The 27,202-nt window shown below is 32.1% G+C and overlaps 1 protein-coding gene across 1 annotated transcript in view; it reads left to right on the top strand.

The window, feature by feature from the left end:
- The window catches only part of LOC139496130 (ubiquitin carboxyl-terminal hydrolase 14-like), a 29,172-nt gene extending 2,176 nt beyond the window's left edge, over positions 1 to 26,996 (top strand). Inside the window, exons 2-18 of the mRNA XM_071284600.1 lie at positions 1,977 to 2,122; positions 2,694 to 2,726; positions 4,997 to 5,101; positions 6,106 to 6,209; positions 6,637 to 6,698; positions 13,120 to 13,250; positions 13,562 to 13,636; positions 14,207 to 14,271; positions 17,357 to 17,439; positions 17,709 to 17,740; positions 18,249 to 18,314; positions 18,747 to 18,839; positions 19,702 to 19,827; positions 20,351 to 20,423; positions 21,106 to 21,213; positions 22,970 to 23,044; positions 26,619 to 26,996. Coding sequence (XP_071140701.1) covers positions 1,977 to 2,122; positions 2,694 to 2,726; positions 4,997 to 5,101; positions 6,106 to 6,209; positions 6,637 to 6,698; positions 13,120 to 13,250; positions 13,562 to 13,636; positions 14,207 to 14,271; positions 17,357 to 17,439; positions 17,709 to 17,740; positions 18,249 to 18,314; positions 18,747 to 18,839; positions 19,702 to 19,827; positions 20,351 to 20,423; positions 21,106 to 21,213; positions 22,970 to 23,044; positions 26,619 to 26,701 — 1,460 coding nt within the window. The 3' untranslated portion in view covers positions 26,702 to 26,996. The remainder of the gene's footprint in view (positions 1 to 1,976; positions 2,123 to 2,693; positions 2,727 to 4,996; positions 5,102 to 6,105; positions 6,210 to 6,636; positions 6,699 to 13,119; positions 13,251 to 13,561; positions 13,637 to 14,206; positions 14,272 to 17,356; positions 17,440 to 17,708; positions 17,741 to 18,248; positions 18,315 to 18,746; positions 18,840 to 19,701; positions 19,828 to 20,350; positions 20,424 to 21,105; positions 21,214 to 22,969; positions 23,045 to 26,618) is intronic.
- Positions 26,997 to 27,202: the final 206 nt, after the last annotated feature.

Here is a 27,202-nt window from a genome sequence, read left to right as displayed (position 1 = left end):
TTCTTATATCATCCTGGTAAACAGGATTTTTGAAATACCATGTTTCCAGAAATTATAGCATCACATCCATAACACTATCTTTAAGAAGATAATTTCAGATAGCATTACATTCTAGCAATATAATACCATGATGCTAAAGGGCCCTGGGGAGAACACTGCAGTGACTAACAGTTTTAGAGTTATGCCCCTTTATAAATGAAAAAATGCTGAATTTTTGGTTTCCTTTCCCTATCGTAAGTTTGTTTCAAACAAATGTCATGAAACTTTAACACATTTCTTATTTCCACAAAACACAGATCAAGTTTGAATTTTGTTGGCGTCACATTTTCAGTTTTAGGGTTTAGTTATTTCCCATTATAAATGAAATTATTGCTGAATTTTTAGTTTCTGTTCTCTAACTTTATTTTGCCTCAACTTAATGTTATGAAACTTATACACAATACTTATTTCCACAAAACTCAGATCAAGTACATATTTATCATGTTTATATCGTGTGAGTGTCAACATTACCGATCATCAGCTGTGTCCCATGGACACATTCCTCATTTATTTTTAAACTATAAGTATTATAAGTTACATTCTAAAAACTGTTTTGAGAATTACTTTTGATTAAATAAAAAATTAATCATGATGATCAAAGGCCTAGTTCATTCATCTAAAATGTGTAAAAGAAATGTGGAAGACATCAATCAGACAATGGTCACCAAACTTGTCACAAAGATATAGAATTAACATACAGATTATGTTTTATTTTATTTTTTCAAAAATAAAACAGGCAATTCCTAAAGATTTCGTGCAAATTTTGAAATCTTGCAGAAACCAGAATTTGCATTATGAAAGTAAATTAAAGATATCAAATGACCTTGAGATAATTAACTTAAACAACCATAAAATCAAACCATCAAAGTTAAAACTCAATTATATTCGTACGGTTTTAAATAAAGATGTACATGTATCTCCAAAATGTCAAAGTAAGTGGGAGGAAATATTTGGAACAAATATACCTTGGGAAAATATGTGGTCGGGATTGAAATATTTGAAAATTGAAAATAAAGTAAAAGAATTCCAATGGAGATCCTTGCACAATATTTTATATACTGAAGAAAGATTAAAAAAATGAAGATATCAAATGGAAAATGCCACATTTGTCAAAATGACAATAATATAGAAACCCTGCAACACTTATTTTTCAGTTGTTGTACATCACAGTTAATTTTAAAAAACCTCCAAGAAATACTGATCAAGTCAAACATAGGAATAAACAATCCGTTTGGTGAAAAGGACGTTTTATTGGGTAAAAACACGGGAGAACTAAAATATGATAATTTTTTAAACATAATTATCGTACATTTTAAATGGACACTATGGAAAATTATGAATTCAATAAAATTTAACGAAACGTCTAAAACACCACAAGATATTTATAAAATCTGGAAACAAAACTTGAAAATTAATCTTAAATTTGTTCTTCTTTTGAAAGGCATTGATATCATAGATAAGACAAAATTGGAGTCTGTAATAAAGAAAATTTAGACATTTAATATAGTATAATATAGCTTGATTCAAAGTACATTTTTTATGGTTTATAGTATTAAGAATATCGATTGTATCAATTTATATAAACATAAAAAAAAAGTGATAAAAAAGTATTAGCTTATCATGTTTATTGTAGTAAATGCAAATCTTTTATGTGGGTATCTTATACTTATTTACTTACTATTTTGTATTAAAGTATAGAACTGTTAGATGCTTCTAACATTATATGGTTATATTTTTTACACTAAATGTAAATCCAAGGTTAAAAGTGGACTATTTTTTTTATTGCCTTCTATTTCCCCTGGATAGATGGTTTCACTTTGTAAACAGGGACCCTTAGCCTGATCCTGGACGACTAAGGTATTTGTACACAGGAAATATTTAGGAATAAAACATTTATATGTAAAAAAAAACCATACAGATTATGTATTTTATTATAGTTAATATAAAGTGGGGTAAAGAAAAGTTCAGTGATGTTGAGTGTAACACAGATGAACCTCCAGAGGTTTTTAAAGCACAGTTGTTTGCCTTATCTGGTGTGCAGCCTGATAGACAGAAGGTTATGCTGAAAGGAATGGTTGTTAAGGTAAATATGACTGTTATTTGAAAACTATTTTAATTTTCATTTAAAATTGTGCAAATAAAAGATGTTTTGGGATCAAAGATAAGAAAATAGTCTAACAGCAAAATTAATCAATTTGAAATCTAGACTAGACCACAGTTTAAATGGAAACAAGTGTTAGGATGTTTACATGTAGATTTTAATTCATTTAAGGCAAAATAATGAATGAAGTCAGCATGAAATAGTGATTCCCATGTAAGATCTGCCATGTTACCAGACTGACATACTGATAATAAAACACCAGAAATAATGACAACCTCTAAAAACGAACACGACAGGATTAAACTAGTTCTATGAGTACCAAGCTCTCCCTCATTATTTTAGTTAGTGGAATTAAAATGATGCAAAGAGAGGCACATACATGTAATAAGAATTAGTCTTAAGAAAAAACTAAAGTACAAAATCAGCCCTTTCTAATTCTATGGATAACATACCAGATGATGACTATGCCTATCATATAAATGTACATGAAGTTAACATGACAGCGTTTAAAAAAAATCTGAGTAATATTTAAAATTCTTTTCTTTTTTTCTAGGATGACAGTTGGGGAAATGCCAAACTTAAAGATGTAAGTTCAATGAATGATCAACAAGCATGACAAGTTCCCCAGTCATGATTCATTGACTTTGAAGTTTTGTCTTTAATAGTTTATATGTTAAAGTTAAACTCAAGTAAAGATGTTTTGGTATAAATTTCTGCATTTGCATTATTCTATCGATGTAACAAACAAGCAAGACATATCTCTGTGTCAATAGCTTATTTTTAACCACTTTCTATTTCAATTAGTGGAAACATAAAAGCTTCACAGAATAATGTAAATTTCAAATCAGTTCCGAAAAAGCAACCTGCATTATTGACATCTGAAATAGTTAAACAAGTAAAATAAAACACTTTAATTGATACTATAACAGAGAATTATTGCAGATACTGTAACTAAGATAAAAGAAATATTCATGCCATCCATCAGTCTAATATCTGCAGCTGTACTTTTCCTCATGTTTATTAGGGCAGTTATATATCAGTGCAGACAGACACAATCTTTTACAATATAAATAAGAAGATGTGGTATGATTTCCAAAGAGACAATTCTTCACAAGAGACAAAATGACACAGAAATTAACAATTATAGGTCACTGTATAGACTTCTACAATGAACAAAGTCCATACCACATGGTCAGCTAATTTAGGGCCCCATAATGACAAATGTAAAACAAATGTCCAGTAATGGAAGCAAATCTGTTCAAAATTACAGAGCATAAACAATGAAAACAATTTCAGTTTTGTATCAATGTAACTAAGAACTATAAATTTTCCATACATTCTCCTGAAAATTTAAAACACAATTTTTGCGGTCGTATATTGGTATGACGTTGGTGTCTTCGCTGTCGTCCGAAGACGCATTGGTTTTCGCACTTTAACTAGTTTAAGTAAATAGAAATCTATGAAATATAAACACAAGGTTTATGACCACAAAAGGAAGGTTGGCATTGATTTTGGGAGTTTTGGTCCCAACAGTTTAGGAATTAGGGGCCAAAAAAGGGCCCAAATAAGCATTTTTCTTGGTTTTCGCATTCTAACTTTAGTATTTATAAGTAAATAAAAATCTATGAAATTTAAACACAAGGTTTATGACCATAAAAGGAAGGTTGGGATAGATTTTTGGAGTTTTGGTCACAACAGTTTAGGAATAAGGGCCCCAAAGGGTCCAAAATTAAACTTTGTTTGATTTCATCAAAATTGAATAATTGGGGTTCTTTGATATGCCAAATATAACTGTGTATGTAGATTCTAAATTTTTGGTCCCGTTTTCAAATTGGTCTACATTAAGGTCCAAAGGGTCCAAAATTAAACTTAGTTTGATTTTAACAAAAATTGAATTCTTGGGGTTCTTTGATATGCTGAATCTAAACATGTACTTAGATTTTTTATTATGGGCCCAGTTTTCAAGTTGGTCCAAATCGGTGTCTAAAATTAAACTTTGTTTGATTTTAACAAAAATTGAATCCTTGGGGTTCTTTGATAAGCTGAATCTAAACATGTATTAAGATTTTTGCTTATGGGGCCAGTTTTCAAGTTGGTCCAAATCGTGGTCCAAAATTAAAACTTTGTTTGATATCAACAAAAATTGAATCCTTGGGGTTCTTTGACATGCCAAACCTAAACATGTATTTAGATTTTTGATTATAGGCCCAGTTTTCAAGTTGGTCCAAATCGGGGTCCAAAATTAAACTTTGTTAGATTTCAACAAAAAATGAATATATGGGGTTCTGTGATATATATATGCTGAATCTAACCATGTATTTAGATTTTTGATATTTGGGCCGGTTATCAAATTGGTCCATATTGAGGTCTAAAGGGTCCAAAATTGAACTATATTTGATTTAATCAAAAATTGGAATCTTGGTGTTGTTTGATATGCTGAATCTAACCATGTATTTAGATTTTGGATATTGGACCATAATAGGTAAATGTCCAATTTATAAAAAATTTAAGTTTAAGTTCTTAGACCACATTCATTCTGTGTCAGAAACCTATGTTGTGTCAACTATTTAACCACAATCCAAATTCAGAGCTGTATCAAGCTTGAATGTTGTGTCCATACTTGCCCCAACTGTTCAGGGTTCTAAAACAGCGGTCGTAAAAAGCTGACCCTGTGGAGCATCTGGTTGATCTTTTATACTCTTTTCTTGTAATTTGTTAAATAACAAAAGTATTAAATCACAATGAGAAATTGGTAAACACCAATACAAATAAAGAATAGAATTGTTTTTGAAGTTGTTACATAACTGATGAAAAATTTTGTTTATGTTTGAATTGAATTTTTTTTTATCATTTCAGGGTGCAATGGTTTTAATGATGGGGAGTGCAGATGCACTTCCAGAAGCACCAAAAGAGAAAGTAATGTTTATGGAAGATATGAGTGAACAACAGCTAGCCACAGCAGTAAGGAAAATTAATGGGATTTTACAAACAATGAATATGTTCCACCTTATCTAATTTTTAATCATTTTATTCTAAAATGTTTTTCGAGAGAAAACTGTTTCTAAACATCTTTTTAAGAATTTTTATAATTTGAGTAAGATCAGGGGTGAATTTTGACCTGTTTGTTTGTTTCATTATTGCCAATGCAAAAACCTCAGAATATTTAGAAATAAATTTAACTTTTCAATATTATTCACATTGTATGCAAGAAATAAAAAAGCTGAAAAATATATACAGCAAAATAATTTGATTAAAAGTTCTTTTAGAAATTTCCAAATAAATTACACTTTATAATTTTGTTTGAATATACATATGTATATTTTGTACAAGCATATATTTGTCCTTAACACTTACTCAATGCAGATGATTATATATTTTCATCAATGTAAGCTTGTAAAGACAATAATGTTTGTCTTATTGGTAGTATTGTTATTACTGTCTTTGTTTACCTGAATGGGTACGCCTGAAATGATAATGTAACTGATTGTAACTTATAGAAGTTTAAAATTGAGAATGGAAATGGGGAATGTGTCAAAGAGACAACAACCCGACCATAGAGAAGACAACAGCTGAAGGCCACCAATGGGTCTTCAATGCAGCGAGAAAATTGCAATATCACATATTGTTGCTACATTCTTTTTCTTTACATTTAATCAGTCTGTTAACTCTTTCCTCAATGGATTTTTTTTTGTTACTTAATTTGCATAGGATTTAAAAAGTATATGCATTGCAAAAAACAAGTATTTCATCAAATAGATTTAAGTCCGATATTCTTATGAATATCTTTTTCATATTGGATACAAATTTTATAAGGTCTGATGCAGACATTCCATAGTCAAAGAGTTTCAACTGAGGTACTTCACAGGGGTCATAATGGAGTAAAGGGGGTGGCATCAAAAGGTGTCATGGAGGAAAGGGTTAAATTTTACTTATGAAGACTAACAATAAAGTTCTTTTATCTTCAGATGAAGTTACCGGCTGGTTTAACCAATCTAGGGAACACATGTTATATGAATGCCACAATACAGTGTCTTAAAAGTATACCAGAACTTAAAGATGGATTAAAAAGGTAAAATGTGTATAATATGATTTATCTGCTCCTATCTTAGCAGATGGGGCATAGAGTTTTACCCTTGTTTATCTGTATGTCTGTCAGTCACCCCAAATAATGTTACACATCATGCACATGCTGTTCAATTACTTTGGGAACAGAAAATTGTTACAAAGGTTCAAAAGTTGCAGACGTTGACACATCCATCAAAAAGAGAAAACCAGGGTTTCAGTGCATATCACATAATTTTAACTTTAAAAATGACATCATACTTTTAACTTTTGAACTTCAAACTTTTTTCAGACAATTAAGAAAGGAATATATTTATACATTAAAAAAGATTTGCCTATTTGAAAATGGGACTAAAAAAGAATAATCTGGTGATGCGTCTTTAGACCTATCTACCTTAAACATTTTAAACCATGATTTAAATTTTCTTCTTTAGATTCAACAGTGGTTCTGGAGTAGGAGCGGATGCTGGAGGTTCTGCTGATCTTATTACTGCATGTAAGTTGTAAAGTAAAATTTACTGAAATATAATTCAAGCAATTACAGCACATGTTTCTTTATTGAATTGATGCACTAACCGCACAGCTTAAGATATTGAGTATAAAAACAAAATGGGGTTAAAACACAAACAATCAAATAAAAATTTTGTTACCTTGGCCTGAAGAAGTTGAGACCTTATTGTATTGAAGAAAAAAAAAGGATTAACTGAAAAATTTAAATTAAATATCTACCATCACAAGTATTAAGAAAGTGATGTGCATGGCTCAGATAAAACTAGACCCATATGACAATAAAAACATTCTGTGGTTTGATAATGAAATTTATTAATCAGATCAAAAATCCTTTATTGAACATTTGGGGAAAAAAAGAGCATCATTTATTGAAACTAACAAATTCATCGACAGGATAATGTCAACCCATGGCCAACTTTTCAAAAATATTAAGTAGCATTTTTGACTAGCAAGCTATTAATTTGGAGTGGCCTAATCACAAACTTATATTTTTGCAATAAAATCAAACAGGATATCTCCCTGTGTATTATAACTGTAGTATCAAACTCATAAAAAGAGTTTACTTTCTTCAAACAAACCAGTATCAATATTTGAATTGTATTTTTACTACTATATATCAAAGAATAAGATATTTCATGTTTATTTTTTCCTAAAGTAAAATATTCCAGAGTTGTGTTTGGTTCCTGTTTGATAGATTGAATACTGAATAATAAAGCTATTTACTAATGGGAGTTATTGTTGTGTGTAATCAGGATATCTTCTATGCCTTCACTGTGTGTATTACCAATGTTATTTCAACTGATAGGGCGGAGCTTATGTTTTAATTTGCATAAGGACAGTCTTTTTGAAGATGTGTGTGATAAGGATGATGGCCGTTTTAATTATAGTTGATTTCTAATCACCTATCAGTGTCACCAAACGGATATACAAATGAACTGAGTGTATGATTTGGGACGAATAACTGGACACTTCTTTGATGAGTTTATCCTGACACACCTGTCTATAGATTGACTGGTCTTAAATAAGCGAACCAGTAAGCCCTGCCCAGTCAAGTAAATAAATCAAGTAATTCATCATTATGTTAATTTGTCCAAATTCACTAAAATTTAGAGATTTATTCATGTAAATGGTAAGCATGGTAAGATGATTATAATATAATAGGCAATATAGGAAAGGTGTACTGACATAAGTAGTCTCTAAACACATTAGCTCCATGGAGCTTTCGTTAGTAGAAGCCATATTAACTATGTGTATCAGTGAGAAAAATGTAAAAGCATAAAAATATAGTATATACCAATACACATAATTAACAGCGCCTGGTGATGTTTGATAGCCTGACCGGTTTCGGTCCATAAAGGACCTTCATCAGAGGCAGAATGGTGGATTAATGTTTGCACCCTATTTATATAGATATGGTAACCGGCGGTTGAGTTAACCGGCGGTTGGGTTAACCGGCGGTTGCGTTAACCGGCGGTTGAGTTAACCGGCGGTTGAGTTAACCGGCGGTTGAGTTAACCGGCGGTTGAATTAACCGGCGGTTGAGTTAACCGGTGAAAAATCTCAGTGGGATTTTCCATGGTTACAATTATCTATATTTAGCTAATGTTCATGTTACAGTAAACTTTTTGACATGTTACGGTAAACATTTTTACACTATACGGTAAACATGTGACCTGATGATATAACCATATTTGGGCTTTAGCATTGGATAAAGGGTGTTTTAATAATTTAAGAAGTACATAGTAATCATTTAGTCTTGATCTTTGGCTAATGATCCACCTAAATATCAAGTCTTGGAATAGTATTTCATGGTAGTTATGTGATCTTAATATTTGGCTTATGATACACCTAAATATCAAGTCTTGAATTAGTACTTCCTAGTAGTCATGCAGTCTTGACCTCAGGCTTATGATACACCTGTATATCAAGTCTTGAAATAGTAATTCATGGTAGTCATGCAGTCTTGATCTTTGGCTTATGATACACCTAAATATCAAGTCTAATAAAAGTATTTCATGGTAGTCATGCAGTCTTGACGTTTTAGCTTGTGATACACCAAAACATCAAGTCAAAACTATTACCCCCCCCCTAACCAAATAAAATTTGGTTTAGGGGGGGGGGGGGTTCTTATTGAGAATGCTTCATTTAAGCCTTTAGTACTCCTTTCAAGATCAAAGGTAGATGAATATTAATCCTCAGTGTTAGAAAGTTTTCAACACCTTAAGTTTGTAATGTAGGTATTACATATATACATCAATTTCAGGTAATCGCTAGGCTTACGCTTAGAGGTCCTATGCCAGTGAAAAATCAATAGGCAATATAGGAAAGGTGTACTGACATAAGTAGTCTCTAAACACATTAGCTCCATGGAGCTTTCGTTAGTAGAAGCCATATTAACTATGTGTATCAGTGAGAAAAATGTAAAAGCATAAAAATATAGTATATACCAATACACATAATTAACAGCGCCTGGTGATGTTTGATAGCCTGACCGGTTTCGGTCCATAAAGGACCTTCATCAGAGGCAGAATGGTGGATTAATGTTTGCACCCTATTTATATAGATATGGTAACCGGCGGTTGAGTTAACCGGCGGTTGGGTTAACCGGCGGTTGAGTTAACCGGCGGTTGAATTAACCGGCGGTTGAGTTAACCGGTGAAAAATCTCAGTGGGATTTTCCATGGTTACAATTATCTATATTTAGCTAATGTTCATGTTACAGTAAACTTTTTGACATGTTACGGTAAACATTTTTACACTATACGGTAAACATGTGACCTGATGATATAACCATATTTGGGCTTTAGCATTGGATAAAGGGTGTTTTAATAATTTAAGAAGTACATAGTAATCATTTAGTCTTGATCTTTGGCTAATGATCCACCTAAATATCAAGTCTTGGAATAGTATTTCATGGTAGTTATGTGATCTTAATATTTGGCTTATGATACACCTAAATATCAAGTCTTGAATTAGTACTTCCTAGTAGTCATGCAGTCTTGACCTCAGGCTTATGATACACCTGTATATCAAGTCTTGAAATAGTAATTCATGGTAGTCATGCAGTCTTGATCTTTGGCTTATGATACACCTAAATATCAAGTCTAATAAAAGTATTTCATGGTAGTCATGCAGTCTTGACGTTTTAGCTTGTGATACACCAAAACATCAAGTCAAAACTATTACCCCCCCCTAACCAAATAAAATTTGGTTTAGGGGGGGGGGGTTCTTATTGAGAATGCTTCATTTAAGCCTTTAGTACTCCTTTCAAGATCAAAGGTAGATGAATATTAATCCTCAGTGTTAGAAAGTTTTCAACACCTTAAGTTTGTAATGTAGGTATTACATATATACATCAATTTCAGGTAATCGCTAGGCTTACGCTTAGAGGTCCTATGCCAGTGAAAAATCAATAGGCAATATAGGAAAGGTGTACTGACATAAGTAGTCTCTAAACACATTAGCTCCATGGAGCTTTCGTTAGTAGAAGCCATATTAACTATGTGTATCAGTGAGAAAAATGTAAAAGCATAAAAATATAGTATATACCAATACACATAATTAACAGCGCCTGGTGATGTTTGATAGCCTGACCGGTTTCGGTCCATAAAGGACCTTCATCAGAGGCAGAATGGTGGATTAATGTTTGCACCCTATTTATATAGATATGGTAACCGGCGGTTGAGTTAACCGGCGGTTGGGTTAACCGGCGGTTGTTGAATTAACCGGCGGTTGAGTTAACCGGTGAAAAATCTCAGTGGGATTTTCCATGGTTACAATTATCTATATTTAGCTAATGTTCATGTTACAGTAAACTTTTTGACATGTTACGGTAAACATTTTTACACTATACGGTAAACATGTGACCTGATGATATAACCATATTTGGGCTTTAGCATTGGATAAAGGGTGTTTTAATAATTTAAGAAGTACATAGTAATCATTTAGTCTTGATCTTTGGCTAATGATCCACCTAAATATCAAGTCTTGGAATAGTATTTCATGGTAGTTATGTGATCTTAATATTTGGCTTATGATACACCTAAATATCAAGTCTTGAATTAGTACTTCCTAGTAGTCATGCAGTCTTGACCTCAGGCTTATGATACACCTGTATATCAAGTCTTGAAATAGTAATTCATGGTAGTCATGCAGTCTTGATCTTTGGCTTATGATACACCTAAATATCAAGTCTAATAATAGTATTTCATGGTAGTCATGCAGTCTTGACGTTTTAGCTTGTGATACACCAAAACATCAAGTCAAAACTACATTACAAACTTAAGGTGTTGAAAACTTTCTAACACTGAGGATTAATATTCATCTACCTTTGATCTTGAAAGGAGTACTAAAGGCTTAAATGAAGCATTCTCAATAAGAACCCCCCCCCCCTAAACCAAATTTTATTTGGTTAGGGGGGGGGGTAATAGTTTTGACTTGATGTTTTGGTGTATCACAAGCTAAAACGTCAAGACTGCATGACTACCATGAAATACTATTATTAGACTTGATATTTAGGTGTATCATAAGCCAAAGATCAAGACTGCATGACTACCATGAATTACTATTTCAAGACTTGATATACAGGTGTATCATAAGCCTGAGGTCAAGACTGCATGACTACTAGGAAGTACTAATTCAAGACTTGATATTTAGGTGTATCATAAGCCAAATATTAAGATCACATAACTACCATGAAATACTATTCCAAGACTTGATATTTAGGTGGATCATTAGCCAAAGATCAAGACTAAATGATTACTATGTACTTCTTAAATTATTAAAACACCCTTTATCCAATGCTAAAGCCCAAATATGGTTATATCATCAGGTCACATGTTTACCGTATAGTGTAAAAATGTTTACCGTAACATGTCAAAAAGTTTACTGTAACATGAACATTAGCTAAATATAGATAATTGTAACCATGGAAAATCCCACTGAGATTTTTCACCGGTTAACTCAACCGCCGGTTAATTCAACCGCCGGTTAACTCAACCGCCGGTTAACTCAACCGCCGGTTAACGCAACCGCCGGTTAACCCAACCGCCGGTTAACTCAACCGCCGGTTACCATATCTATATAAATAGGGTGCAAACATTAATCCACCATTCTGCCTCTGATGAAGGTCCTTTATGGACCGAAACCGGTCAGGCTATCAAACATCACCAGGTGCTGTTAATTATGTGTATTGGTATATACTATATTTTTATGCTTTTACATTTTTCTCACTGATACACATAGTTAATATGGCTTCTACTAACGAAAGCTCCATGGAGCTAATGTGTTTAGAGACTACTTATGTCAGTACACCTTTCCTATATTGCCTATTGATTTTTCACTGGCATAGGACCTCTAAGCGTAAGCCTAGCGATTACCTGAAATTGATGTATATATGTAATACCTACATTACAAACTTAAGGTGTTGAAAACTTTCTAACACTGAGGATTAATATTCATCTACCTTTGATCTTGAAAGGAGTACTAAAGGCTTAAATGAAGCATTCTCAATAAGAACCCCCCCCCCCTAAACCAAATTTTATTTGGTTAGGGGGGGGGGGGTAATAGTTTTGACTTGATGTTTTGGTGTATCACAAGCTAAAACGTCAAGACTGCATGACTACCATGAAATACTATTATTAGACTTGATATTTAGGTGTATCATAAGCCAAAGATCAAGACTGCATGACTACCATGAATTACTATTTCAAGACTTGATATACAGGTGTATCATAAGCCTGAGGTCAAGACTGCATGACTACTAGGAAGTACTAATTCAAGACTTGATATTTAGGTGTATCATAAGCCAAATATTAAGATCACATAACTACCATGAAATACTATTCCAAGACTTGATATTTAGGTGGATCATTAGCCAAAGATCAAGACTAAATGATTACTATGTACTTCTTAAATTATTAAAACACCCTTTATCCAATGCTAAAGCCCAAATATGGTTATATCATCAGGTCACATGTTTACCGTATAGTGTAAAAATGTTTACCGTAACATGTCAAAAAGTTTACTGTAACATGAACATTAGCTAAATATAGATAATTGTAACCATGGAAAATCCCACTGAGATTTTTCACCGGTTAACTCAACCGCCGGTTAATTCAACCGCCGGTTAACTCAACCGCCGGTTAACTCAACCGCCGGTTAACTCAACCGCCGGTTAACGCAACCGCCGGTTAACCCAACCGCCGGTTAACTCAACCGCCGGTTACCATATCTATATAAATAGGGTGCAAACATTAATCCACCATTCTGCCTCTGATGAAGGTCCTTTATGGACCGAAACCGGTCAGGCTATCAAACATCACCAGGCGCTGTTAATTATGTGTATTGGTATATACTATATTTTTATGATTATAATATAATAGTTTTACATTATTTGAATTTTTCAGCTATGAAAGAGTTGTTTCTAAGTATGGATAAGTCTGGAACTGCCATTCCACCTATTATTATGTTACAAGTACTACATATGGCTTACCCACAATTTGCTGAAAAGAGTGAACATGGAGGCTATGCTCAACAGGTATTATGATAATCAGCATTGTTATTAGAAAAATAATATTTGAAGAATTCTGAGATACCATCATCAATAATATACAAGATGAGAAGTGGGGTTAATTTGAAAGGATTTAATGTATATGTCAAAATATGTGTACATAATGTATGTGTGAACTTGATGTCAGTTTAACAGTAGACTAAATGATTTAAAGGTATTATGCATCCCTTCTGTTTATTTTGTTTACTATTGTAATTAGAAATTTTGGAACAGTATATAAAAAAGTATGTTATATTTTGTTTTGTTTCTTTTTAATTGACTGTTATTGTACATTTCAGGATGCAAATGAATGCTGGACAGAATTAGTTCGATGTCTACAACAAAAAGTGCCTGGTGTAAAAAAAGAACAAATGGTAAAATGAACCTTCTGATTTACAACAACACAAAAATATTTTTTTCACCTTTTGCAATCATCAGGAATGACAGGCAATGGGTGAATGTGCATGATAGAAGTCTCCACTTATATCATAGCTCTATAAGGAGGGAATAAACTTGTTTACCACTGAATGTCTGTCTGTCCACGACACATTTCAATCACATTTTTTTCTCAGCAACTGCGAGTCAACATTTCTAGATATATTGCACCAATCTTCATCTGACAAGTTATACCAAACTTTGAGAGATGTTTTCAGTGATAACTTGCAACAATCTTCATCTAACAAGTTATTCCATGTGTGACATGATTTAAGTGTCTTCCATATTCCAATTCTCTTATTTGAAACCTCAAGATTGTTTAAATGTTATCCCCCTACATGGCATATTTTATATTAAATTAAAATTTGGACATATTTTGTTTGTTAGTTTGAATCTCAGTTCAACAGTGTCCTTCTACCTCCAAGAAATATAGCCATAATTTTGTATTACTCACTTTGTACAAGGCAGAAGATGTACAGATTTGTAAAATTTCATCATGTCTTTTTCAGGAAATTAGTGCATCTAGCAGTCAAGGCCTAGTTGATCAGTATTTATCAGGAGAATTTGATGTCTCGTATCTTTTGATGATTTGTATAAAATGAAGACAAAAAAGTGAGATTCTTAACTCTCTGGAGCAAAGGAAAGTAAATTATGAAAACCATGATATTACAAGATTCATCAATCAGAAATGGAATTTTGCAATGTAGGGAAGATACTATGGTCTGACGAGTTGTATTAGAAATGATTTTCATAGTTTTATTAAAACTTGCAGTAGACTAGGGTAGAAAATGGATCCAGTTAAGACATTACAAATTTGGATTTTGTTTGATATCATTTCAATTCATGGTATGCCCTTTCCTGAAGAATTCTTGAAAAATTAGATCTTAATAAACAAATATAAATCCCTTCAAGCTATTTTCCAAGAAGTTTTAAGATGAATTGTTTATGAATTAAAATAATATTTTGAAACCCATATGAAATATCTATTGACCATGTACAATGAATAATTACATGATTTCCCAATTTGTTTAAAAAAAACCAAATTGGTTTAGTATAGATAGTTGTTCATAAAGCTAATCAAAATATTTTAGATACCAAGATTGTTTTTTAGGAATAATTTTTTTTTAATGTTTTTATATGACCGCAAAACATTTTTGCGTCATACAATGCTATCATGTCGTCGTCGTCTGCATCGCCATCTGCGTCGTCATCCAAAGACACATTTAGTTTCTGGCCAATAACTTTAGTTTTAGTGAATGGATCTCTATAAAGGAGTAGGTCCAGTAAGACCCCTTTTTGGCCCCAAAATATAGCAGTTTTACAAAATTGTTAAAATGTTAACTTTTAGTTATTCATTGGACAGTAGAATGCTTCTGCTACATAAATTTGGGCCGATTTTGACAATACAATGCACATGTATCGGGTACTAGCACCATTTAGTCATGCTAAATTACTGAAATCTTCACAGTTCTAGCATTTTAGTTAAATTTTAGACGGTTTTCGTGTAAAACGAAAGTGGCCGCATTCCTGTTCATCCTTCATATTGAAATGTAAGTTGTATTTTATGATAATATTACATAACATATATAAAGGTTGAGGATGAACAAGGATGCGGCCAATTTCATTTTTGACAAACACCATCTGAAAAATGACATTTTTCGGCATATTTGGTAGATTTTTCATATTTCAGGTTGAATCGGTGCGTTTTTTATGACAAAATCAGTTAAAATCTTTCACCTAAACTAATTGATTCAAATAAAATAGACACTTGAGTGTTTAAAAAGTGGTCAAAATTTTTCGTCAGATGAACATAAAATTTGAGGCCAAAATCGGTCCTTACCGAACCTACTCCTTTTTGCCAGAAGGTTCAATACCACTAAAGGAAGGTTGGGATTGATTTTGGGGGTTATGGTCTCTAAAGTTTAGGAATTAGGGGCCAGAAAGAGGCCCAAATAAGCATTTTTGTAGTTTCCAAACAATAACTTGTTTTGAAGTGTATGAATCTCTCAGAAATTATACCACAAGTTTCCATACCCTGAAGGGATGGTTAGTATTGACTATGGGGGTTATTACTCAAATTGTTTAGAAAATAGGGGCAAAAAAAGGGGAAAAACTAAGTTTTTCTGGTCAATGGACAATTAAGACAATTTATAACCAGTGTAAGGGAGGTAATCCAAAATCATTTAACATACAATATTGGGTATGTTTTGGATTTACCTCCCTTACACTATTTGTAAATAATGTATAAAGAAATGTCAGGCATGAATATTGTGTCCACTTTTGGTCCAATGGTTCAGTGTTGGACCTCTGCGGATGTATCCAGCTGCGCTCAGTGAGGAAATTTATTAGGGCCCCGCCGACTAAGGCGGGTCGCCCTATAGTGATCAGTCTGTCCGTCCGTCCGTCCGTCTGTCCGTCCGTCTGTAACACTTTAACTTTGTGTCCGCTCTATATCTTAAAAACCGTTATGATTTCAAAGTTTATACTTGACATCCATTTTAACCAACACCAGAGGGTGTGTCATGATGTATGTAAAACTTCCTAGGTCAAAGGTCAAGGTCAAAAACTTTGGTTTCAGTTGACAACCCTGTGTCCTGTGGTGAAGATCGTGTCCGCTCTATATCTTGAGAACCGTTATGATTTCAAAGTTTAAACTTGACATCCATTTTAACCAACACCAGAGGGTGTGTCATGATGTATGTAAAACTTCCTAGGTCAAAGGTCAAGGTCAAAAACTTTAATTTCAGTTGACAACCATGTGTCCTGTGGTGAAGATCTTGTCCGCTCTATATCTTGAGAACCGTTATGATTTCAAAGTTTATACTTGACATGTATATGAACCAACACCAGAGGGTGTGTCATAATTTATGAACGACTGCCTAGGGCAAAGTTCAAGGTCAAAAACTTTGGTTTCAGTTGACAACCCCATGTCCTATGGTAAAGATTGTGTCCGCTCTATATCTTGAGAACCGTTATCATTTCAAAGTTTATACTTGACATGTATATAAACCAACACCAAAGGGTGTGTCATAATTTATGTGCAACTTCCTAGGTCAAAGGTCAAGGTCAAAAACTTTGGTTTCAGTTGACAACCCCATGTCCTATGGTAAAGATCGTGTCCGTTCTATATCTTGAGAACCGTTATCATTTCAAAGTTTATACTTGACATGTTTATAAACCAACACCAAAGGGTGTGTCATAATTTATTTACAACTTCCTATGTCAAAGGTCAAGGTCAAAAACTTTGATTTCAGTTGACAAACCCATGTCCTATGGTAAAGATACAATTTTTTAATGCACATTATTCACAGCGGGGCCCACAGAGATGGCTCCCATCTCAATGATATCTAGTTAGGAGTTGTCAGACTAGGTCAATGTACTGTAGTTTGTAAATTAATAATGCATAAAATTTCGAGATAGGTCATTTAGCATCATGTGTCAATAAAAGTTACAATTAATTATAGATCTATTTAATAACAACCATAAAATCCATACATATATCATGTTATGTTCTCTGAAAGTAAACATGATACTTTTATAAGTTGTTACAGAATATAACAGTTGTCAACACACTACCTTCAGTTTTTAGGGTTTTTTTGTTTACTATTAGGTTGAAAAAATCCACAAACTGAATTTTTGGTATCCTTAACAATACTCAGAATGAAATGTGAAGAGGCAGAAGAAGAAGTGGCCACACATGCAACAGAAAATTTTTATCAATTAAGTTGTTTTATAGAAAAAGGTAAGGTTTTAAATCTGTAGAAATAGAATATGATAATGTATAACTTGTGTTAAAAAAATGATATATTTCACATGATATATTTGGTAAGAGATTTGAGATATGAGAATGTGTTTAAAATAGATGGGTTGGTTCAATACTTTGAAATCTTAGAAAGCTTGTTTTGAAAATAAAGTTTCAGAATTTTTTTTTCAAACCAGTTATGATATACAAAATGAATTTTAGGGTGCAATATTGAATTATTTTATATATTTGTCATACTTACTTTTCAGAGGTTAAATACATGCATACTGGTCTAAGATCTGTAAGTATTAATAAAATTAGTCGATCACAAAGCTACAGCACTAGTATTTTCTTTCAATTGTTTTCGTATTACTAAGTATAGGTTAGTAACATTTTTGGTTAGGTATAAAAAAAAAATTTTCCTGTACCTTTTGGGGTAGATATAGGTATATAATGTGAAAATTTAATGTAATACAAGTATTTTAATTTGTGAATGTAACAAAGAGAACTACAAGACACCCATTCATTAAGCATGGTTGCAAATGTCAGGTTTTGAGTGGGGCAAGTTTAGTTTAAATGTGGTTTATACTTAATGGTTTAGCTAGTATGTACAAAAAGTTTAGCATATTTGAGAAAATGGAAATTTTTCCTTTTTGCCATATATTTATAGAAACTATTGAAGACATTAGCTTATGTATTTCTAAATATAATTTTGTATTCATTCCAGGGATAGTATCACTTTTGTAACTTTATCACATACATGAACTATTTATATGTACAACATATGATAACACAATTTTTCTTTTCAGAGATTAGAAGAACATATTACTAAAAATTCACCTACTCTAGGAAGAGATGCAGTATATAAAAAATCTGTAAGTGTTTCTAATCTGGTAATACTTTTTTGAGTTTTAATTATGTAAATAATTTTGCATTGATCTTAATTGTCTGTTAAAGAAAGCTATTTTGAACCTCACTCCTATCCAACAAGTATACTTTGATGATTTCAAACGTACATGGTTTTTTTTGCATTGATCTTAATTGTCTGTTAAAGAAAGCTATTTAGAACCTCACTCCTATCCAAGAAGTATACTTTGATGATTTCAAACGTACATTTTTATTGAAATCTACAGAATTAAATATAGGAAAGAATTTGGGAATTTCTTTAGTTTTTTGTATTTTCATGTGATTAGTTAATCATTGTTAATGAAAATGTGAATTATACAAAAGTCAGAAAAAGTTTCAATTTACAGCACTGATATAGTTTGACATAAATACTGACATTTTTTTTCATGTTTTTTTTTTAGAGTAAATTAAAGAGAATTCCAGCCTATTTAGCTATTCAGTTTGTTAGATTTTATTACAAAGAAAAAGAAGCAATAAATGCTAAAATTTTAAAGGTAAAGTATTGGCTCTATAGATTTGTACCAGTTTGTAATATGTGACATAGAATAATAATATAATTAACACATAATGAGAAACTCATAACCATAAACATGAACTTTCTTGGAACAAAGCATCCATAAACTTGATAATTGTAATGAAGCTATCTTCAAGTCAGCTTAATCTTACAAGCAGAACACTAATTATCATATATGCATTACATATATCACTGTGCTCTGTCGCTCCGTAATTCTCGTATCAAGGCTTCAAAATGAGACCAAGCATTATCAGCGTCGTCACAATATGAGAGGAGAAGCTATCAGCGACGTCACAATGCGAGAGGAGACTTTATCAAGCTTGCTTTCGTCAAGCGTAAAACTGTCTTAGGAAGAGGGAAAAGACCAGTAATAGAACGATAAACAGATAATCGGGTTTTCTTCATATAGATAACGTAAAATATGAGCTGTTCAACATAATGTGAAATATTGTGACTCGTGGTTGATATTTTACGATATCAATGTGTAGAAAACCCGATAATGTATACTCATCAGTATTTAGTATAAATACATACTCTTAAAATATACGTAATCACGGTAAATGGATATTCTCATGAGAGATCACAGTTTGTGTTTATCAAATAATATGCTACAAAAAGGTTTACATGTATGGATATGTTAGGAAGGTTTTATGACTGTCCAATGTCCACACAAAAACATTTTATTGTTATAATGAAGTTCATACATATGAAATGTGATTGTTGAGAATATTGTGTTTCTAATTAGCAGAGTTGAGAACATTGATGTAAATTAAATTTGTTACTTTTACAACTAGGACAGACTTAAAGGAATTTGTAATTGTGGTTATATTCTTATTTTTTAGGATGTTAAATTTCCAATAAGTTTAGATGTATATGATCTGTGTTCAGAAAAATTACAAGAACAACTTGCACCAATGAGGGATAGGTTTAAAGAACAAGAAGATAAAAAGGCAGAGGAATTACAAAAGGTAAGATATTTCTTTTATGTACTGATTATAATTTACTTGTTTTCATCTCATCTGATTGAGATGATAATGTTTACAGATCACTGATAATTGTTTTCAGTCTGCGGCTCAAAAAAGGTCAGGGGACCAAACAAGTGAGGAAAAGATACACAAGGGGGACATATAGAAAAAAAAAGGGGATTGCATCCAGTTAAAAAGCTCTATGAACATATATAAGGACAAGGAGGCAACAAACTTGAATACTTTTTTTCCAATTTTTTTCAATTGAATTTTTTTTCATCTACCGGTCTTGCCAAGTTTTTGTTTACTCAACTACTTCCTTTGTCATTTTACACTTTCGGTAATTAGCCTTTGACTGCCTTGTTTACCTGTTAGGTGTCAATCTTGTTTATTGAAGTATAACCAGTAACACATTCAGTAAATAACTGGAACTTTTTTACTTTTTTACTTTTTCACTTATAACACAAAATTATAATATGAAATACTAACTTCTGAATATTGGTTATGTATTTAATTTATATTACAGGCTAAAGTATCTGGTAAAACAGATGAGAAGAAAGAAATAAAGTTAAAACAAGAACCTTATTCTTTTCCTGATGGTAAGAAGATCAATTTGTTGTGAACATTTTTTTATTGGAAATAATAATTTAGTCAGTGTGTTTTGTTTATGTAAAATATAGCATACTTATTGAGGATGATAAAGTTGTTAAATGGATGATAGTATACACTTCCTAGATCAATGTAGTGTGTTAATTCTTTTAGGTACAAGCTCATAACGTGACAGTCTGTATTACCCTACAAATACAATTATACTATTTAACCTCAAGTTGACCAGTCTTTGCACATTCTTCTAGAATTGAAGCAGAATATAAATGTATATCAATTATTTTTTTTTGGGGGTTTGATCCAGCCAGGAAGCAAACCCATATTTCAGTTAATACTCTCATAAGAACAGCAAGTATTGAAAGTCACATGAATTAATATTTAATGGTAAACAAATTGTTGAAAAATAAGTAGTTTGTATTCTATGTAGTTTTATTCAAAACATGTATTATAAGGGACTTATTTTTAACCACATCTCAAATGCATGACTTTTGACATTGTGTATTTTGAACTACTTATATGGAGCTTTATATTACCTTTATAAAATCTTGAATTAAAATTCAAATTACTATTAAAAATTAGGCAGTAAGGTCTCTTATCCTGACCTTTCAGTACAAGGTAACATCTTTATGTCTGTTATGTTTTGGTATGCATTGAATTTGTAGTTTCTGCTTTTAGATGTGGGTTCAAACAACAGTGGGTATTATGAGTTACAAGCTGTATTAACACACAAAGGCAGATCAAGTTCCAGTGGGCATTATGTTGCTTGGGTTAGACGAAAGGGAGGTTAGTCAAGTCATTAACACTTTGAAAATAATGCACAATGAATTAAAATTCATAGCAAATATTCTACCGTAGATACTCGCTTATAAGTCGGAAGTTTGGGAGTAAAATTCAGAATCCAGAGAGGGGTACCAACTTATAAGCGAGATCCCGAGACCAGAGGAAAAATCCAAGCTCGAGAAAAGTGGTCAGGAGTGAATTTCCTGGTCAAAACTACGTTGGTGATTGCCAAACCTACATAAATCCTTGAATAAAAAGTTTTTGTTGAAAATAAATGACTAAAATACTGTCTTTGTGTTTTATTTATACTTTGTTAACTTTTTTTCTGTCAATTTGTGTTGAATTTCCGACTGTTTCCGGTTTGTGTATTGATTTTCTTGGTCAAATGGTTTGTGCATAAACCCAAAAGAAAGAGCCAAGAACCAAAAATGAAAACGAGATGACAATGTACCAACTATGTAAAAGGATGTATTCAGCGGAGTTATTGTGTCATTATTGTGATATCATGATATCAATTCAGTACTTATAAATCATACAATAATCAAAAATAATTTTAAGATTCATTCCCAAGATCAAAATATTATTCATTAAAATGTCTCAGGTAAACACAAAGATTACAAAATTGATTGGCAAGCCAATATAATCCATTGATAACCCCTAATTAAGAGACAAAGAGTTGTATTCACTCAAGGTGTGAAAAATATCAGTGATAGGTGAACAGATGACACTAATGAGTTGGAAGTTATTTTAATATAAAGTTGATTAGCTTCACTTATTTTTTTTAATCCTTTATCATCACAATATAATAAGAATTTAAAGTGTACATGTTCTTTTAACACTGAGTTATGTGTGCTGTGAAAAATATTGATTGACTTTAAATTTTTTCAGGTTCATATTGGTTTATGTTCGCTTTTCTCAAACAATAGGTTGTTAGTCATACCCTACAAAATCATTGATGCATTACGTAAACAACACATGGCTAATCTGTAATCAAACAGTGAACAAAACAACAGGAATAAATACATCTTTATTATTAACAGCTTTATAAATTATCATAATCAACATCAACTAAATTCAAACCAAACAAACATTCATGCAGAAAATGAATATTTTTGCATTCGTTTTACCGGCGTTCAGTAACTGTCAGCTGCAAAAAAAATGTTAAAATTTTGTCCGACTTATACGAGGGTCAAGACTAAATCCTCAGAATTTGGAGCTGAAAAGGGCATCCGACTTATAGTCGGATCGACTTTTAGGCGAGTATCTACGGTAATTGTTTCTATGGATAGATTAATTATAAAGATTACATCAGACATTAATTTATCAGTATTTTTATCATAAACCTTTAACCAGGTGATACAAATGTGTCTTTATTAATTGACCAGCTTGATGTATTACTCACTTGTGCGTATACTTCAACCCCCTAACTAAGCACTCTCTTCTTTGATAACTTGTACAAAACAAGTATATGAATTATGATTTGTACAAAATCACTCAATGCTTTTACAATCCCATATAACTACAAAAAAGCATTGCACTCTTATAATTACATTGATGTTAAACCAAGAAATTGCCAGTTAAAATCAAGTTTTTTGTTTGCTTTTAAGTTCCCACACAATTCTGTTATGTTGTTTTAACCAGCTTGTAGTCTTTAATGGTCCATTGTATTAGGACATACATCAACGCTCATGTGATTGTTATCTTCAAATCAAATTGATGGAATCCTTGTTTATCTTTTATGTACTGTTATTATTTTCAGATGATTGGTACATGTACGACGATGATAATGTTAGTCCTGTGACTGCAGAGGATGTACTAAGGCTCTCAGGTGGAGGTATGTATAACAATATTCTGTAAGGTCATTTGAAGTGTTTACCCTAAGACAATGTTTGGGCTGCAACAACCTTCAACTGGAACAGTACTTTATATTATTCACCAAAAATTGATTGGGTTGACATTTTACCATATGTATTTTATTTATTCATAGATATATTTGTTTTTACCCCATTTATGGGCATTATGTTTTCTGGTCTGTGTGTCAATCCGTCCGTTCGTTCATCTGTTTGTCTGTCCGTCTGTTCATCCGTCTGTCCCACTTCAGGTTAAAGTTTTTGGTCGAGGTAGTTTTTGATGAAGTTGAAGTCCAATCAACTTGAAACACATGTTCCCTATGATATTCTTCCCTAGCCAAGGGTTATGATCCACTCCCGTTCTCTTCACCCTTGGCAGATTAAGCCAACATTTGTGAAAACAATGTTGCGCCATCTATCGGAAGATTAAAGTCACGCCCATTCCGAATACATTATTTTTGACCAATGGTAGCATTTGAACTCTTCAATTTGGAGGTAAAAACACGGTAGTGTCTCGATTCTACACACTTGGTAAAGCCGGAAACGAAAATTTACGTCAACATTCATGCATTTGTGCATGCAACATACACAGGAACTTCTATTAGTTGATTAAAAACATTCAAGTTGTCACTAAATATAGTCGTATGTTTAGGGATGTAAAGACTTGTTGCACAATAAACACGTGGCAATTGTTTACAAACACCTTCTACATTTACACATGATCATGTTATAGACTCTTTTTGATTGGATGCAGCCAGTTTCGACTGCAACCAATGAAAATCCTTATCCTGTGTCTCCAAAATTTTATCTCAATCCGCCAAGGGTGGAGAGAGCGGGAGTGGATCGTAAACCTTGGCTAGCGAAGATGCCCTATGATATGATCTTTCTAAGTTTAATGCCAAATTAGAGATTTTCCCCAATTTTCTAGGTCCACTGAACATAGAAAATGAAAGTGCGGATGGGGCATCTGTGTTAACATTTCTGAATTGTGCATTTAAAATGACAATTTTCAATGAATTTCGAAAAACTTATCATTTTGAAGTCAGAACCAATCTTACTTGTGTATATAAGGTTTATTTATTTAAATTCACGCCTACATCACCCTTTTTTTACTAAAAGTTAGATCTCAAACTTACTTGTAAACATATAGTGAATAATGTTTGATGAGTCAGTCAATTTTATCAATCTTTTGAATTTACCACTTAATTAATTTTATGTAGTTACAATTGAACCATCATGACATGTGAGACCCCAAAAATATGTGCTGTTATTTACTATAAAAAATCAAGTAAATATACATTTTTGATAAAATTATGCCAATTTGTTGTAACTATCAATGGAGTTATTGCCTTGAATTGAAATTTTATTTACCAATATAGCTTTTATGTCTTTTATTTGAAAAAATATAAAAAATATTACAAACAGCAAAATTGATTAGCCAGTAAAGAACTATATATATATATATATATCCAATATGATTGAAACCACCAAGTGACTTCTTTTAGAACTAAAAGCCATTAAGGGGGCTCGCGGGTCTAAATCAAATTTTTTATTTAATATAAGATTTCGCCAATTTTTTCTATAAATGAACTTTATCTTATACCTAATAGAAAAATAAAATAAAAAAGGGGGGTCACCGATCATTTACGCTCACAATCTGACTTCGAAAGAAGCATACATTTTTGTAAAGGTACTTTTTTTCTGTTGAACTAATAGGAGAAAAAGAGGTAATATCGAAATAAAAAACGAATTTAATTACAGAAATCGCTTAAATTTTACAATTATTTAGTTAATGTATAGCTTATTTGAAAACAATAATAAAAAATATAGGTCACCGATGAGTAAAAAAAGATATTTCAATTTTAATGACAAAAAATAGCATTTTTGCACCAAAGGGAGATAATTTGGAGCTTTTTTCATGATATAAACATTTTCAAAGTCACCTGGGGCCAACACGAATTGATTGTTTGGAATAATTTTTGTACCACATGATAAAGTAACAACTACTAAAGGTAATAAATAAAATTTGTAATGAAAAATAAAAGTTTATTTTTTTTCTGAAAATCTTATACCCGCGAGCCTCCTTAAATGATAATATTTGACCAATTTAATTAGTTTTGCTTATTATCTAAACTATAATAGATAGACAGAAATTATAAACAGCAAAAAATATTAGATAGTCTGCAAAAACACCAATATATAGACACCATCAATGTTCTGCTTTAAAAGGAGTATTTGCCCAAAAATGTTTTTATTTGTTTTTAATATTTAAGACATAATATGCAACAAGGTTTTTATTGTCGAGCCTGCAACTTTTGTTGCAGAAAGCTCGACATAGGTATAGTGATCCGGCGGCGGCGGCGTTAACTAACTTCTTAAAAACTTTATATTTTAGAAGGTGTAAGACCTGGATGCTTCATACTTTGTATAAAGATGCCTCATATTACAAAGTTTCCGTCAGTCACATGTCCAATGTCCTTGACCTCATTTTTATGCTTCAGTGACCACTTGAAAAAAAAGTTCAAATTTTTTATAATGTTGAATTCTCTCTTATTATAAGTAATAGGATAACTATATTTGATATGTGCGTACCTTGCAAGGTCCTCATGTCTGTCAGACAGTTTTCACTTGACCTCTACCTCATTTCATGGATCAGTGAACAAGGTTAAGTTTTGGTGGTCAAGTCCATATCTCAGATACTATAAGCAGTAGGGCTAGTATATTCGGTGTATGGAAGGACTGTAAGGTGTACATGTCCAACTGGCAGTTGTCATTTGACCTTGACCTCATTTTCATGGTTCAGTGGTTATAGTTAAATTTTTGTGTTTTGGTCTGTTTTTCTCATACTATATGCAATAGGTCTACTATATTTGTTGTATGGAATGATTGTAAGGTGTACCTGTCTAGCGGGCAGATGTTATGTGACCTTGACCTCATTTTCATGGTTCAGTGGTCAAAGTTAAGTTTTTGAGTTTTGGTCTTTTTATCTAATACTATATGCCATAGGTCATCTATATTTGGTGTATGGAAATATTTTATGATCTTTATGTCAGTCGCGCAGGTTTTTTTTTACTGTGACCTCATTTTCACAGTTCATTGCACAGTGTTAAGTTTTTGTGTTTTGGTCTATTTTTCTTAAACTATAAGTAATAGGTCAACTATATATGTTGTATAGAAGCATTGTTAGCTGTACATGTCTGCCTGTCATGGTTCATCTGACCTTGACCTCATTTTCAAGGTTCATTGGTCTTTGTTTAGTTATCTTGGTTAATGTTAAGTTTTTGTGACAGTTGTATTAAAGCTTAGCTTTATACTTAGGACTATCAACATAATATCATTGATTAGTATAGAAGGCGAGACATTTCAGTGTGTGCACTCTTGTTAGAAATATAGGAATATTCATAGTTTTTCAGCACATTTGATGTTTTGAACAAATTCTTAGTTTCTTTGCTTTGGAACATGTATATGTACAAACTTTAAAAACGATCATAAGTTTTTTCTTGGATGAATTGATGTTCCCAGTACTTTTGATAAAATGGTTTTTTTCTTATTTTCCAGGTGATTGGCATTCAGCTTATGTATTATTATATGGACCAAGAATTTATGAGGCTGAAGAGGAGGAAGAGAAGATGGAAACTTAATTAATGATAAATTATCTAGAAAAGAAGAAAATTCATCTTGTACAAACACTCTATTATTTAATGTCCCATGAGTTATTCAGAAATTCCCTATTGGAAAAAATGTTCGTCTCCATTCGGAACAAATATTTGTGTTAAAATGACAGTAATGAATTTATAAGGGACCTTGCAAGTATTTCACTGAAAAAGTTCTCTGTTGAATACTAATCTTTAAGTTATATATGACATTAGTTCTTTGTTCATTTGTAAATTTTTAAGACTCTATTAATTGGTGCAAATAAACGTAAACTATCTATAATTGTTTTTATTAATGCAAAACATAATGCTAACTTGGGAACAAGTTTGTTGTCATCATGGATGAATGTAGAATATTATCTGTTTCTAAGGGTATTATGTACAAATAGGGAAAACTATTTAAAACAATGATTTATTTACAGTAAAATTTCAGCAACTCGTGATTCTGTAAAAAATCTCAAATAAAGAACAAACTACTGCCAGATTACA

The sequence above is a fragment of the Mytilus edulis genome, chromosome 1, assembly GCF_963676685.1.
Source record: "Mytilus edulis chromosome 1, xbMytEdul2.2, whole genome shotgun sequence".
Classification (NCBI taxonomy): Eukaryota; Metazoa; Mollusca; class Bivalvia; order Mytilida; family Mytilidae; genus Mytilus; species Mytilus edulis.
This window is presented reverse-complemented; position numbering and strand designations above follow the sequence as displayed.